The sequence below is a fragment of the Schistocerca cancellata genome, chromosome 6 (genome assembly GCF_023864275.1).
Source record: "Schistocerca cancellata isolate TAMUIC-IGC-003103 chromosome 6, iqSchCanc2.1, whole genome shotgun sequence".
NCBI lineage: Eukaryota > Metazoa > Arthropoda > Insecta > Orthoptera > Acrididae > Schistocerca > Schistocerca cancellata.
In genome coordinates, this window is record NC_064631.1 from 694429896 (window position 1) to 694447372 (window position 17477).

A 17477-nucleotide genomic window follows, 5' to 3' on the forward strand; every position below is an offset into this window, starting at 1 on the left:
CTGACTGATGTGAGTGCATTTCAAGCACGACATACGCTTTCTCGGCTCCTGTCGCCATTTTGTCTCACTGCGCTCTCAAGCGCTCTGGCGGCAGAAACCTGAAGTGCGGCTTCAGCCGAACAAAATTTATGAGTTTTTCTACGTATCTGTAGTGTGTCGTGACTATATGTCAATGAATGGAGCTACAGTGAATTTATGAAATCGCTTCAATCATTTGTAATAGCCCTGTATTACGTAGAGGAGTGAGGTAGTTATCGAACTTTTGCATGTAATGTTCCAGTACTCATGGAAGTCAGCAGACAATTGTAAATATATAGGCTGAACTCTTCAGGAATCTTTGTCATTTATTAAACTAACATGTGACGAAGCACACTGCTCTCTTTATCATTCCTACATGACAAAATCCTCAGGCCGCTGAACAACACTCATGTCTCGGGCTCACGAGGGATGTGATTTAACTCTTTCTTCGGTGGAATAGACTTCCTGAGGAGTCTTCAAATTAATCTCACCGTCAGCACAGTGGCATCTGCCTTTCCTACGATTTGTTTTATGGAGTTGGTTCACATACGTTCTAATATTTAATGAATGTGGTTTCTTCCAGTGTATGTTCACTGATCATGTACTCAACCAATAAGGGTGGAGATGTTCAGATTGGCGACAAATGGCCATGTAAACTGCAGTATCCTCTTTAGAGGAATCATTGCAGCATTTTCCTTAATCGATTTAGGGGAAAACCACAGAAATTGGAACGGAATGTGGAATGTCATCCATGTGGTATCACGCATCAATACCTCCCCATGGCACAGCGAAGTTGGTAACGGGATTGCGAGTTTCCATCTGACGCCCAAAGCAATCGCAAGGGATCTGATGGACCCAGTGGTGCATGCCCACTGAGCCGTATCTCCAGCGGCCCTGGACTACGAACGCCCTCTACCACAGCAATATATGATGGCCGGCAGCAACCACACAGCCCATTTACACTTGGGGTCTCTTCACTGCGACAGCATCCTTCGTGCTTAATGCAGCAAGGCTAATCCGAGTTGACGTTCTGAGGGCTGGGCTCTGTTTCTTGCTGCATTATATGTAGTCTTCGCTCGCTTGGAGAAGCGCAAGTTAAGTTAATGCAGGGTGTTTCAAAAATGACCGGTATATTTGAAACGGCAATAAAAACTAAACGAGCAGCGATAGAAATACACGGTTTGTGGCAATATGCTTGGGACAACAGTACATTTTCAGGCGGACAAACTTTCAAAATTACAGTAGTTACAATTTTCAACAACAGATGGCGCTGCAAGTGATGTGAAAGATATAGAAGACAACGCAGTCTGTGGGTGCGCCATTCTGTACGTCGTATTTCTGCTGTAAGCGTGTGCTGTTCACAACGTGCAAGTGTGCTGTAGACAACATGGTTTATTCCTTAGAACAGAGGATTTTTCTGGTGTTGGAATTCCGCCGCCTAGAACACAGTGTTTTTACAACAAGACGAAGTTTTCAACGGAGGTTTAATGTAACCAAAGGACCGAAAAGCGATACAATAAAGGATCTGTTTGAAAAATTTGAACGGACTGGGAACGTGACGGATGAACGTGCTGGAAAGGTAGGGCGACCGTGTACGGCGACCAGAGAGGGCAACGCGCAGCTAGTGCAGCAGGTGATCCGACAGTGGCTTCGGGTTTCCGTTCGCCGTGTTGCAGCTGCGGTCCAAATGACGCCAACGTCCACGTATCGTCTCATGCGCCAGAGTTTACACCTCTATCCTTACAAAATTCAAACGCAGCAACCCCTCAGCGCCGCTACCATTGCTGCACGAGAGACATTCGCTAACGATATAGTGCACAGTATTGATGACGGCGATATGCATGTGGGCAGCATTTGGTTTACTGACGAAGCTTATTTTTACCTGGACGGCTTCGTCAATAAACAGAACTGGCGCATATGGGAACCGAAAAGCCCAATGTTGCAGTCCCATCGTCCCTGCATCCTCAAAAAGTACTGGTCTGGGCCGCCATTTCTTCCAAATGAATCATTGGCCCATTTTTCAGATCCGAAACGATTACTGCATCACGCTATCTGGACATTCTTCGTGAATTTGTGGCGGTACAAACTGCCTTAGACGACACTGCGAACACCTCGTGGTTTATGCAAGATGGTGCCCGGCCACATTGCATGGCCGACGTCTTTAATTTCCTGAATGAATATTTCGATGATCGTGTGATTGCTTTGGGCTATCCGAAACATACAGGAGGCGGCGTGGATTGGCCTCCCTATTCGCCAGACATGAACCCCTGTGACTTCTTTCTGTGGGGACACTTGAAAGACCAGGTGTACCGCCAGAATCCAGAAACAATTGAACAGCTGAAGCAGTACATCTCATCTGCATATGAAGCCATTCCGCCAGACACGTTGTCAAAGGTTTCGGGTAATTTCATTCAGAGACTACGCCATATTATTGCTACGCATGGTGGATATGTGGAAAATATCGTACTATAGAGTTTCCCAGACCGCAGCGCCATCTGTAGTTGAAAATTGTAACTACTGTAATTTCGAAAGTTTGTCTGCCTGAAAATGTACTGTTGTCCCAAGCATATTGCAACAAACGGTGTATTTCTATCGCTGCTCGTTTAGTTTGTATTGCCGTTTCAAATATACCGGTCATTTTTGAAACACCCTGTATGTATGCTGTGTTAACTTGTTCGCTGATTAATTCTTCTCCTGCCCAACTTTCCTATGACGACAATTGCTGCCCCACTCTGTAGCCCCTCTCTCTTTACTGTTATGTACGAAATCTGTACACAACAATCCATGCCACTGCGAATCTAATATCTTACATACGTCCCAAGGACGCATGCTACGATGTTTACTTGGTTAAAGCAATTACTTCTCGTGAACACCATCAGGCACAAATTTTCAGCTTTCATGACAGATGAAAAATATCATTCTGAATGCGTTAGTTAACGAATTTAACTGGTTCCTTTGATCTGAGTATTACCTAAGATATTAAGGATGAAAGTGTAGGACACCAGATACACGCATTAACAATAAGCTTCCCTGTTTCACTGCCACGTACATAATGATTTTTGTTCAAATGGTTCAAATGGCTCTAAGCACTATGGGAGTTAACAAAAAAAATGGTTCAAATGGCTCTGAGCACTATGGGACTCAACTGCTGTGGTCATAAGTCCCCTAGAACTTAGAACTACTTAAACCTAACTAACCTAAGGACAGCACACAACACCCAGCCATCACGAGGCAGAGAAAATCCCTGACCCCGCCGGGAATCGAACCCGGGAACCCGGGCGTGGGAAGCGAGAACGGGGAGTTAACATCTGAGGTCATCAGTCCCCTAGAACTTAGAACTACTTAAACCTAACTAACCTAAGCACATCACACACATCCATGCCCGAGGCAGGATTCGAACGTGCGACCGTAGCAGCAGCGCGGTCCTAGACTGAAGTGGCTAGAACCGCTCGGCCACACTGGCCTGCTTGATTTTGGTCTGTTCGGCATTAGAAAGAAGGAAAAACTTGCGAAGACCATTGTGGTGTCACCGCCAGACAGCACACTTGCTAGGTGGTAGCCTTTAAATCGGCCGCGGTCCGCTAGTATACGACGGACCCGCGTGTCGCCACTGTCAGTGATTGCAGACCGAGCGCCGCCACACAGCAGGTCTAGAGACACTTCCTAGCACTCTCCCCAGTTGTACAGCCGACTTTGCTAGAGATGGTTCACTGACAAATTACGCTCTCATTTGCCGAGACGATAGTTAGCATAGCCTTCAGCTACGTCATTTGCTACGACCTAGCAAGGCGCCATTATCATTTGCTATATATCTCGTGACGCATGTACCGTCAGACCGATGTTCACCAATTATGGATTAAAGTTAAGTATTCCAGCAGCTACGTATTATTTTTACTAGACTCAACTCCTTTAACTGTTCCAGATCTCACGCCAGCCTGCGTGAGCTTAAACGCGTGCCTTTCGGCTACCGGTCATAGTGGCTTGGCTGTCTTGCCAAGTCACAACAACCATGTTCACATTTTTTTCATCCACTCCTTATACGCAAGACGTAACAAAAAGGTAGGGCCAAGTCCCGAGACACATCTCCCACAGCTACGTGATGTAGAACTGACAACTAAATGTCACTTCTCTGGCTACTCACTTAGACTGTTGATGATGTGACAGTGAAGTATAAACGTAAAGGAACAATCACAGGTAAACCAAGACCACGCACACCCAATGCACTGAAGGACAAGTACCGTCAAGCATTGTGGAGGGTAGTTCCAAAAAAAAAATCGCACTCGTGAGTTCTGAGGTTCTGACAGGAATCCAGCTAGCTCAGTGTCTGTAGGGATTCAAAAAGGATTGGGGTACAGTGGTTGAGAGAAGATAAAAAATAGTGTAGCCGACACTAAGCAATGCTTAAGGTGGAGTAAAGAGCGGCGCCATTGGACATCGGACGACTGGAATCGAATGCTCTGGAGTGATGAATCACGCTCTCTCTTGTGTCAATCCGACGGATGGATTTGTGTTTGGCGAACGGCTAGAGAAAGTTACCTACCATCGTTTGTAGTGTCACCAGTCAAGTATGGAGGAGGGGGTCTTTGGTTGTACATTACAGGGCTGATCTCCATGGTTGGGCTGTGGTCCCATCATTGCACCTAAGAAAACTCTAAATGCGCTGTATACCGTGTGCATTGTTAGAACAGTTTGGTGATAATGGTTGTATCAGCATGACAATGCACCCTGTCATAAAGCACCATCTGTAAGGCAATGATTTGGGGACAGTAACATTCCTGAAATTGACTGGCCCGTCCAGAGTCAGTATGTGAGCCCAATGGAACAACTCTGGAATGACACAGAACGTCAACTTCGCTCCAGATCTAGGGTGTAACTCCTCCGGTTTCAGCTCTTTGGAAAGAGTGGGCTGGAATTCCTCCACAGACTGAAAATGTCTCCAGCAGATTTCAAGCCATCATAGAGGTAAAGGGTAGACACATTACATATAAATATCCATTAATATGTGTCCAGTAACGTTTTACTAGATAAATACACTCCGACTTCAGGCCACAAGTGGCCCATCGGGACCATCCGATCGCCGTGTCATCCTCAGCTCTGAGGATGCGAATAGGAGGGGCGTGTGGTCAGCACACCTCATTCCCGGTCGTTAATTTTCTTTGACCGGAGCCGCTACAATTCGGTCGAAGAGCTCCTCAGTTGGCATCACGAGGCTGAGTGCACACCGAAAAATGGCAACAGCGCATGGCGGCCCAGATGGTCACCCATCCAAGAGCCGGCCACGTCCGACAGCGCTTAACTTTGGTGATCTGACGGGAACCGGTGTATCCACCGCTGCAAGGCCGTTGCCTTTTATTAGATAGCATATGTCATATGAGCATATGTGTGGAAAAGACGCATTTGTGTACTACAGCCCGTACTGTAGCACTCTTCGTCGTACAGTACACTAATCAAGCGAAATAAGTAGGAACTGAAGGCACCAGCGTACAATACAGGGTTATTACAAATAATTGAAGCGATTTCACAGCTCTACAATGACTTTATTATTTGAGATTTTTCACAATGCTTTGCACACACATAGAAAAGCTCAAAAAGTTTTTTTAGGCATTCACAAATCTTCGATATGTGCCCCTTTAGTGATTCGGCAGACATCAAGCCGATAATCAAGTTCCTTCCACACTTGGCGCAGCATGTCCCCATCAATGAGTTCGAAAGCATCGCTGATGCGAGCTCGCAGTTCTGGAACGTTTCTTGGTAGAGGAGGTTTAAACACTGAATCTTTCACATAACCCCACAGAAAGAAATCGCATGGGGTTAAGTCGGGAGAGCGTGGAGGCCATGACATGAATTGCTGATCATGATCTCCACCACGACCGATCCATCGGTTTTCCAATCTCCTGTTTAAGAAATGCCTTTTCCGTAAGGTTTTCCAAACCGTCGGCTGTGGTACGTTTAGCTTTATTCGTCGAATTCCGCGGGCTACGTCCGCCGCTCGTGGTCTCGCGGTAGCGTTCTAGCTTCCCGAGCACGGGGTCCCGGGTTCGATTCCCGGCGGGGTCAGGGATTTTCACCTGCCTCGAGATGACTGGGTGTTTGTGTTGTCCTCATCATTTCATCATCATCCAGGAAAGTGGCGAAATTGGACTGAGCAAAGATTGGGTCATTGTACGGGCGCTGATAACCACGCAGTTGAGCGCCCCACAAACCAAACATCATCATCATCATCATCATCCGCGGGCTACGCGTGAAACTTGCCCGCACGCGTTCAACCGTTTCTTCGCTCACTGCAGGCCGACCCGTTGATTTCCCCTTACAGAGGTATCCAGAACCTTTAAACTGCGCATACCATCGCCGAATGGAGTTAGCAGTTGGTGGATCTTTGTTGAACTTCGTCCTGACGTGTCGTTGCACTGTTATGACTGACTGATGTGAGTGCATTTCAAGCACGACAAACGCTTTCTCGGCTCCTGTCGCCATTTTGTCTCACTGCGCTCTCGAGCGCTCTGGCGGCAAAAACCTGAAGTGCGGCTTCAGCCGAACAAAACTTTATGAATTTTTCTACGTATCTGTAGTGTGTCGTGACCATATGTCAATGAACGGAGCTACAGTGAATTTATGAAATCGCTTCAATCATTTGTAATAGCCCTGTATATACCTCTTCTTCCGTAAAATGTCCAAAGTTCTGTACATGCAATTTATACATGTCTCGAACCGCAGTCACATTAATTCTATAAGGAGCAGCCAAATAAAAACGGAATAGATGGAGGAAAAGCACGTAAATTGTTAAATTTTTCAAAAATATTCGCCATAAATGTTAGTCCATTGATCCCAGTGTGGGACCAGATGGTCAAGGCCTTCATAGGAAAATATTTACTGTTGCTTACGGAAACGTGGTTGTACCCAGGCGTGCACCTCTGCGTCCAAAGCAAGTCGATGACCACCAGTGCTTTTCTTCAGGGCTTCAAAAATATGGAAATCGCAAGGGAGGATTGGTAGGCTGATATAGGGTAGGTCATAGGTCCAATCGTATTAGGAAATGATGGGGAAGGAAGTCGGACTTGCCCTTTCGAAGGTACCATCCCGGCATTTGCCTGAAGCAATTAAGGGAAATCTCAGGAAAGCTACTTCAGGATTGTCGGACGCGGGTTTTAACCCTCGTTCTCCCGAGCATGAGGAGACATCGGAATTGTATGGAGGATGTGTAAGAGTTTCCCAGCGAATCTTCTGCAGCGTAGACAAAAGAACGTGGGCAGAATGTAGACGGAGCTCTGAAGAAAGACGACGGTGGCCGTCGATTTGCTTCGGCCACCAGTATCTTCCTTCAGGGCTCGATTTGCTTCGGCCGAAGGGTCGCAAGTCTGGATACAATCGTGGGTCTGTAGTCAACCACAAATAATTTTTCATGAAGGCTCTGACCGTCTTGTCTCACAGTGGAATAAATGTGGTTGCAGTTATGGCGATTACTTTTGAAATAATAGACAATGTACTTACTTTTTCTCTCTGTCTCGTATTCCTTTGACTGCCCCTTATAGCGCTCACTGATGTATCCCTGGAGTACTGTGTATGCTATCGTAGCCTTCCGCAATACGGATATGAAAAATTTCCACAACGTTTACCGGAATTCGATAGCAAAGTTTGCAAATAGTATCGCAAATGTGAGTCTAGTTGACTTTGCGCCGGTGAAAATGGAGGCGACGAGATTTGTCCGCCTTTTTCTATGTACCCGTCAAGCAACCACACCGGTGGTGAACCTAAAAATTACATTCAAGAGGGCATTCTGAACTGTCGTGTAAGAAAGTGTTTAATTTTTTATGCTGGTATGTTCTGATCCTGTCTGCTTTCCATAGTCAGTCTACCATGAAGAGTTGTGGAAACTGTGCTAAATGTAACGTCTGTTAGCAAAAAACATATTATGTAATAAAGAGAAAACATTGTGTATCATGTTTTGTTCTTGTATAAAATTATGTACTTTTTTTTATTATTTCTTTTAGACAATATCTGTGTCGGCGAGTACTGAAACCGCCACAGACGATACTTATTAAATATCGAACAAAGATGAGAATATGTGACTAGTACTTCGACCATAGATACTAGTAGACTGGCCTTGCTGTGCAGAAGCTATGGGGCTAGTGTGGCTCCAACATAAATCACGTGACTGTTGGCAAAACGTGGCGGGATTTCAAATCAGCGGTCTGCCATCCTATGTTTGTATCGGATTTTCCCCACATTTCTCAATTGACTGCCGAACGCTTCCAACAAAAACTACTTTTTTATTTGTGAAAAATTATGCCAGAACTACATTTGACCGGGATTTGTTCAAAGTACCATTTATAAAATCTAACAAATACATCGAACGCCACTCTGGTGGGCAGCGGGACGAAATTACTATAAACTATCAATTATAGTAAAGTGTCGTTAAAATTCTTTCAAACAGTAAGAGTGGGCTCGTGTCAAAACTTTAAACATTGTATTCGCCACGTTTCGAGCTCTAGTCACTTATAAAAGAAAATGGGCTATGGGAATTATGTCAACTATAGGTGTCAAAATTCTTTACTTTAGGAACAGGTCCATTTTAGAGTATCAATTTTAGGTGCACTTCAAAGGTTCAGTTTCCACTATTTTTACAAAAGTTTAAACTATCAGTTTAAAAAAAATGATATTTTAGATGAAAGGTGAGACTTTGCAGTTTCAGAAAATAATTTTGGAGTCTAGGTTTAAAAATGACAGACACTGTAAATACAAATAATAGATATACATTGTAAATAATAACTAACCTATCAAAACACTTCTCCACGAAGTGCTTCGAGCAAAGGCGCGTATGAGCAAATGGTTTAAAGTTTTTCCGTTTCAGGGCCTGTATCCAAAGCTGCCTTCGGTTTTCATCCTTTCGGAACCTATGAGTAGGAACGAGAAACGATTATACTTACTTCTGTAACCGAATTATCACAGATACTTTCCAAAATGTAATATCACTCTGACTTTACAGGCATCACTTTTAACACTTTAATTTACGTGATACTCTATTTAAAGTGTAAAAAAAATATAAAAGTCACTTCAGCAGATTTCAATAAACGCATCTGCACTATCATAGAAACACTTACACGTGAAATGTAATGCCATTTCCCCGACAAAACGCTGAGTACAGCCATAAGCGCAACACGAAACAACCATGTGTTGCCAACATTCACGTGACTTCAGCCCAGAGATGTTGGAGCCACGAAAATGACGTCAGGGCCAGTGTATTATATTTATGGTCGAAGGACTAGTATAAATAATACAGAACGAACATTAATTTCTCTGTCGTCTTCTTCGAGTTACGTGAGTAGGATAGCCTGTGACGTTATATTCTACGCTAGCGTAGCATTCTTTTGTCAAGTTTGTAAGAGGGACGCCATTAAGTAAGGTTTTGAAAAGGTGTGTAATTAATCAAATTGTTTAAATGTTTTGAATAGAGTTACTTAGTGAAACCTTGCATTATGATTTGTAATAAGCTTGCCTGGTATTTTATCCCATCCCTTTAAGACATTTTCAGTTGTTTAAATATTATTCGTGGTGCAGAGCGGCGCTACGAACGAACGAGCCGTTGCCGCGGGGCATTCAAATTGCGCTAAATGAAATCTATCATACCGCAAAGAAGCGGGCAGGTAATAGTGAAGTAAAAATTATTTCTTGCAGCTTTCGGAGTAGCAGAGCAGAGCAGCAGATTTTATGATGTGTTTTACAGGTTGATGCGGGCTGCTGATAACATATTACTGACAGTGCAAAAAAAAAAAAAAAATTTACTTTCGTCACATAAAAGAAATCTTGCTGTGCGTAGTTCCGGTCTGGCAACCTTATAGTAAAAACATCTTTTTTCTCCGATAATAGTCTCATGTTCTCGTGTTAGTCGTGGTACATATTGTTGTTTTACTGTTAACAAAATCCACTGCAAAATTATGATGTTGAACAATCATTGCGTACTGTAACATCAGTATTGATAACGAAGTAATTTTCATTAACCTTTTCAATAACTATAAAGTAAGGAAGATGTGTTGAACCTTATGACGAGTTACAGTAACGAAAAAATGTTCCTTTAATAGAAATCCAGATCCAGAACAATAAGAACACAATATATTCTGTTTTGTTGTAAATTAATGATCCAAAGAAAGGCATAGCACAGCATCACTAAAAGGTATTTCGGGTCTCTTTTCGTAGTAAAATATTTTGTCTCAGACATTAGCTGTTACGCGAATAATAATAATAATAATAATAATAATAATAATAATAATAATAATAATAATAATAAAACAAAACAAATAGAAAGGAGACGAAGCTAAATAACGTAGGAAAGTAGCCGGCCGTGGTGGCCGAACAGTTCTAGGAGCTAGAGTCTGGAACCGCGGGTGGAGATTCGAATCCTGCCTCGGGCATGGATGTGTGTGATGTCCGTAGGTTAGTTAGGTTTAAGTAGTTCTAAGTTCTAGGGGACTGATGACCTCAGAAGTTAAGTCCCATAATGCTCAGAGCCATTTGAACCATTTTACTGTTCAGGCTCATGGTTCAATAAATCCCCGACATAATAGTGTAGAATATCGTGTTACGAACTGCTACGACAAAGTAAAATGTTAATGATAATAACAATACTGCCCTTAAAACTGTTGACTTGTTTCAATTGCATAACTAAATTTTCATGGAGAGATGGCAACGGCAGCGAAGTAATGCATTCTTTGAAGTTCAAGTGGCTCATGTAAGGTAAGTAACAGACACCTAGCAGATGCTGCCAACACTGCCACCACATCGTAGATAATTGGATTTGTCAATGGTTGTGTAACTGAAACTGGTCGAAAGATGCTGACAGAAAGCAGACCGTTTATGATCAGTTTCTCAAATATAGTTTTCTCGCACTGTTTCTTCAGCGTGGTGAGAGCAATCTCAGACTTTCACTCGTCCAAACGCGGCATGCAGTTATTACATTATTATTACGTTAACTATGTGACACTAAAGCGCAAACCGCAGTTTCATCACCGCCATCTGTTTATACTAATGTCAGGTTCCCTGTTGTAGCAAGAGTCTTCCTTTCAATTACAGGGTGGTGCACGAAATGTGTTACCATTTTGTTTTTGTATATAAACTTTATTGCCAATACAATCTGAAAGGGACATATATTACAATGAAGAGCCGTCCATGGAGATTTGTTCTAACTCAGCATATGCTCAATATGTCCACCATTTCGTTTCCTAACTTCCTTCAAACGAACATTGCAGTTAGTGATTACCCTACGGCACATGTCTTCCGTAATTTCACTGCAAGCTTGAAGAATAAGTCTTCTGAGCTCCATTAAATCACGTGGACGTTTCGGGAAAATTTTTTCCTTTAGGTACCCCCAAAGAAAAAAGTCACATGGATTGAGGTCTGGACTATTGGGGGGCCAATTTTGTCCGTCATTGAAGCGACCTGGAAACCTGAGTGAAATGATCCGCATGTCGAAATGCTCGTGTAAACACAGTGTTTGCAGTACGTGGCGTTGGTCCATCTTGCATGAACCACTGCGTGTTGAAGGACAAGGCAGTAGCAAGAAGCTGTGGAATGAAGCTATTGCGAAGCATGCTCAAATAACGCTCGCTGTTCACAGTTTCTTCAAAGAAAAAGGGTCCAATAAGTCCGTGACTGGAAATTGCTGCCCACGCTGTAATCCTCGGAGCATAATGCTGTCGTTCATGAAGCACTTGTAGGTTTTCAGTGGCCCAAAAGCGTACATTTTGTTTGTTAACCACACCGTCTAAATGAAAATGCGCCTCGTCTGAAAAGCAAACGTTGTTGACAGTTTCTTCCGTATCCTCCGCCCACTGAGCAAACAGTAGTCTCTGCTGCTTGTGTTCTTCAGTGAGCTTCTGTGCACAGGTCATCTTGTATGAGTACATATGGAGGTCATTTTTAAGAATGCGTTGAACGGAACGTCTGGATATTCCCAGTCGCACTGCTGCCTTTCTACACGATTTCGCGGGACTTCTCTCTACAACGACGCGTACCGGTTCATTATTCTCCCTGTGGATGGTCTTCTTGAAAGGGACCCATCGTGTGTTAAACTGTTGTCGAAAACGCCTCTGAGTCACAACAAGGCTTTTCGTTTCATGAAAAAGTGACACAATTGCCGATCGTTGCTGTGTCGTCAGTCTTCCATTGTCAGCCATTGCTGCTTACTAGTCTCCTAGCGGCAGTATCGTGAATTACACGTCATTGCGTAACTCCTTTGTTTTTCCAAGCTCTGCTGGTACTGCTGTAGAGATCCCAGCGGAATATCTAATGTGCGTCGTAAATTGTGAAAGAAACAATTGGTAACACATTTCGTGCGCCACTCTATACTTGTCCCTAGCATTTGCGTCAAAATTGTTCATACCACGATTTATAACATGCTGCATGAAAATAGGCAAAAACGAAGTCTCGAGGGCGTAGTAAGATGGAAGAGAAACTTTGCCTCCTCTACCATATACAACGATCACCGCCGCTCGGTGCTAAATTAAACTGGTGTTGATGTTCTCACACTGCCTGACAGTGCCCTCTCCCGCACCTTGGTTTAGCTAACTTGTGACAGAAACGAAATCCTGAAGAGGTACATAAGAAGGAAGAGAAACGGCAGGTACTCACCGGCCCGGCACGGCTCGGGGAGCAGCAACAGCAGCAGCAGCAGCGGCGGCGGCGGCAGCGGCAGTGGAGCTGAGGCGGACAGCGCCGGTGACGCAGACGTGGACGCGCCCGCGAGCGCGTGGTGGCGCGGCGTCGCCCGGCGGCATCCCATGGTGACTGAGGCCGCCGCCGCCCCGCCCCGCCACGCGATAGCCTATCAGCGGCCGTATCTGCGCACGTGACGTGCCGTGCCGTGACGTGACGTGACGTCGGCGCCCTGTCGCTACACCTGTTCCGCAACTCCTGCTTAGGCCACTTAGGACGGCGACCTTGCTAGCGTTGCGCGCCCGGCTGCACACTTCCTACGGCTGGCCGGTGCGCACCTCTTCCGGACTGGTTCGGCTTGCAGCGGCATGCACTGCGTGTCGTAGCCAGGCGCAACTCATATACCTGCCTATCTAGTTAGGGCATTATACACTACTGGCCATTAAAACTGCTACACCAAGAAGAAATGCAGATGATAAACGGGTACTCATTGGACGAATATATTATACTACAAGGTGCATTAGAGTTCTAAGGCCTCCGATTTTTTTCTCTAATTAAATACTCACCAGAAATCGATGAAACTAGCGTTACTTCTCGACGTAATCGCCCTGCAGACGTACACATTTTTCACAACGCTGACGCCATGATTCCATGGCAGCGGCGAAGGCTTCTTTAGGAGTATGTTTTGACCACTGGAAAATCGCTGAGGCAATGGCAGCACGGCTGGTTAATGTGCGGCCACGGACAGTGTCTTTCATTGTTGGAAAAAGCCAAAAGTCACTAGGAGCCAGGTCAGGTGAGTAGGGAGCACGAGGAATCACTTCAAAGTTGTTATCACGAAGAAACTGTTGCGTAACGTTATCTCGATGTGCGGGTGCGTTGTCTTGGTGAAACAGCACACGCACAGCCCTTCCCGGACGTTTTTGTTGCAGTGCAGGAAGGAATTTGTTCTTCAAAACATGTTCGTAGGATGCACCTGTTACCGTAGTGCCCTTTGGAACGCAATGGGTAAGGATTATGCCCTCGCTGTCCCAGAACATGGACACCATCATTTTTTCAGCACTGGATGTTACCCGAAATTTTTTTGGTGGCGGTGAATCTGTGTGCTTCCATTGAGCTGACTGGCGCTTTGTTTCTGGATTGAAAAAATGGCATCCACGTCTCCTCCATTGTCACAACCGACGAAAAGAAAGTCCCATTCGTGCTGCCGTTGCGCGTCAACATTGCTTGACAACACGCCACACGCGTAGCCATGTGGTCGTCCGTCAGCATTCGTGGCACCCACCTGGATGACACTTTTCGCATTTTCAGGTAGTCATGCAGGATTGTGTGCACAGAACCCACAGAAATGCCAACTTTGGAGGCGATCTGTTCAACAGTCATTCGGCGATCCCCCAAAACAATTCTCTCCACTTTCTCGATCATGTCGTCAGACCGGCTTGTGCGAGCCCGAGGTTGTTTCGGTTTGTTGTCACATGATGTTCTGCCTTCATTAAACTGTCGCACCCACGAACGCACTTTCGACACATCCATAACTCCATCACCACATGTCTCCTTCAACTGTCGATGAATTTCAATTGGTTTCACACCACGCAAATTCAGAAAACGAATGATTGCACGCTGTTCAAGTAAGGAAAACGTCGCCATTTTAAGTAATTAAAACAGTTCTCATTCTTGCCGCTGGCGGTAAAATTCCATCTGCCGTACGGTGCTACCGTCTCTGGGACGTCTTGACAATGAACGCGGCCTCATTTTAAAACAATGCGCATGTTTCTATCTCTTTCCAGTCCGGAGAAAAAAAATCGGAGGCCTTAGAACTAGAATGCACCTCGTAGAACTGACAGTGATTACATTTTCACGCAATTTGGGTGCATAGATCCTGAGAAATCAGTACTAATAACGACTACCTCTGGCCGTAATAACGGCCTTGATACGCTTGGGCATTGAGTCAAACAGAGCTCGGATGGCGTGTTCAGGTACAGCTGCCCATGCACCTTCAACACGATACCACAGTTCATCAAGACTGCACTGCACTGCAGACTCGTAAATAAGGTACGAGCATATGGGATTGGTTCCCAAGTATGTGAGTGGCTCGAAGGCTTCTTAAGTAATAGAACCCAGTACGTTGTCCTCGATGGTGAGTGCTCATCGGAGGTGAGGGTATCATCTGGAGTGCCCCAGGGAAGTGTGGCAGGTCCTCTGTTGTTTTCTATCTACATAAATTATCTTTTGGATAGGGTGGATAGCAACGTGCGGCTGTTTGCTGATGATGCTGTGGTGTACAGGAAGGTTTCGTCGTTGAGTGACTGTAGGAGGATACAAGATGTCTTGGACCGGATTTGTGATTGGTGTACAGAATGGCAGCTAACTCTAAATATAGATAAATGTAAATTAATGCAGATGAATAGGAAAAAGAATCCCGTAATGTTTGAATACTCCATTAGTAGTGTAGCGCTTGACACAGTCACGTCGATTAAATATTTGGACGTTACATTGTAGAGCGATATGAAGTGGGACAAGCATGTAATGGCAGTTGTGGGGAAGACGGATAGTCGTCTTCGGTTCATTGGTAGAATTTTGGGAAGATTTGGTTCGTCTGTAAAGGAGAGCGCTTATAAAAAACTAATAGTACCTATTCTTGAGCACTGCTCGATCGTTTGGGGTCCCTATCAGGTCGGATTGAGGGAGGACATAAAAGCAATTCAGAGGCGGACTGCTAGATTTGTTACTGGTAGGTTTGATCATCACGTGAGTGTTACGGAAATGCATCAGGAACTCGGCTGGGAGTCTCTACAGGAAAGGAGGCGTTCTTTTCGTGAATCGCTACTGAGAAAATTTAGAGAACCAGCATTTGAGGCTGACTGCAGTACAATTTTACTGCCGCCAACATACATTTCGCGGAAAGAGCACAAAGATAAGATAAAAGAGATTATGGCTCGTACAGAGGCATATAGGCAGTCATTTTTCCCTCGTTCTGTTTGGGATTGGAATAGGGAGAGAAGATGCTAGTTGTGGTACGAGGTACCCTCCGACACGCACCGTATGGTGGATTGCGGAGTATGTATGTGGATGTAGATGTAGATGAAGCGTAGTGACTGGCGTATTGTGACGAGCCAGTTGCTCGGCCACCAGTGACCAGACGTTTTCAGTTGGTGAGAGATCTGGAGAATGTGCTGGTCAGGGCAGCAGTCGACCATTTTCTGTATCCAGAAAGGCCGGTACAGGACCTGCAACATGCGGTCGTGCATTATCCTGCTGAAATGTATGGTTTCGCAGGGATCGAATGAAGGGTAGAACCACGGGTCGTGACAAATCTGAAATGTAACGTCCACTGTTCAAAGTGCCGTTAATGCGAACAAGCGGTGACCGAGACGTGTAACCAATGGCACCCCATACCATGACGCCGCGTGATACGCCAGTATGGCGATGACGAATACACGCTTCCAATGTGCGTTCACCACGATCGCGCCAAACACGGTTGCTACCATCATGATGGTGTACACAGAACCTGGATTCATCCGAAAAAATGACGTTTTGCCATTCGTGCACTCAGATCCGTCGTTGAGTACACTACCGCAGGCGCTCCTGTCTGTGATGCAGCGTCAAGGGTAACAGCAGGCATGGTCTCCGAGCTGATAGTCCATGCTGCTGCAAACGTCGTCGAACTGTTCATGCAGATGGTTGTTGCCTTGCAAACGTCCCCACCTGTTGACTCAGGGATCGAGACGTGGCTGCACAATCCGCTACAGCCATGCGGATAAGATGCCTGTCATCTCGACTGCTATTGATAAGAGGCCGTTGGGATCCAGCACGGCGTTCCGTATTACCCTCATGAACCCACCGATTCCATATTCTGCTAACAGTCATTGGATCTCGACCAACGCGAGCAGCAATGTCGCGACACGATAAACTTCAATTGCGATATGCTACAATGCGACCGTTATCAAAGTCGGAAACGTTATTGCTCCTCCTTGCATGAGGCATCACAACAACGTTTCACCAGGCAACGCCGGTCAGCTACTCTTTGTGTATGAGAAGTCGGTTGGAGACTTTCCTCATGTCAGCACTTTGTAGGTGTCAACCATGTGTGAATGCTCTGAAAAGCTAATAATTTGCATATCACAGCATCTTCTTCCTGTCTGTTAAATTTCGCGTCTGTAGCACGTCATCTTCGTGGTGTAGCAATTTTAATGGCCAGTAGTGTAGAAACCATTTACTTTTGAAGTTGCATCTCCAGTTGGAACTCATTCTTATTGATGACGGCAGACTGAAAAGACGAATGAAAATCTGTACCAAGGACAGATTCGAACCCAGGTCTCCTGCTGAGAAGGAAATTGCGCTAATCACTACGACATCTTGACACAGTGGCGCATCTCCGTTCGAATCCCGGCCTTGGCCCAAATTTTCATTCGTCGCTTTAGTCTGCATGCATACGTAACAGACAATTGAGAGTTGGAAATATTTGTGGAACCATACAGTTTTATTTGATTAAGGCACTCATGCTTATGTTTCAGGCCCGATCTCTCTTTCTTTCGACTCTGAGGCGCTGTTCTAATACAACTGGAAAGGCTTTCCAATGGTGTTAGAGTTATGGGGGAACACCAACTGGGCTGCATTCTGATTCAAATGGTGCAAATGGCTCAAAGCACTATGGTGCTTAACATCTGAGGTCATCAGTCCCCTAGACGTAGAACTACTTAAACATAACTAACCTAAGGACATCACACACATCCATGCCCGAGGCAGGATTCGAACCTCCAACCGTGTCAGCAGCCGGGTTCTGGACTGAAGGGCCTAGAACCTCTCGGTCACAG

The 17477-nt window shown here is 45.1% G+C and overlaps 1 protein-coding gene across 1 annotated transcript in view; it reads right to left on the minus strand.

The window, feature by feature from the left end:
* The window catches only part of LOC126088482 (uncharacterized), a 372186-nt gene extending 359396 nt beyond the window's left edge, over nucleotides 1-12790 (minus strand). Inside the window, exon 1 of the mRNA XM_049906624.1 lies at nucleotides 12640-12790. Coding sequence (XP_049762581.1) covers nucleotides 12640-12790 — 151 coding nt within the window. The remainder of the gene's footprint in view (nucleotides 1-12639) is intronic.
* Between the last annotated feature and the right edge of the window lie 4687 nt (nucleotides 12791-17477).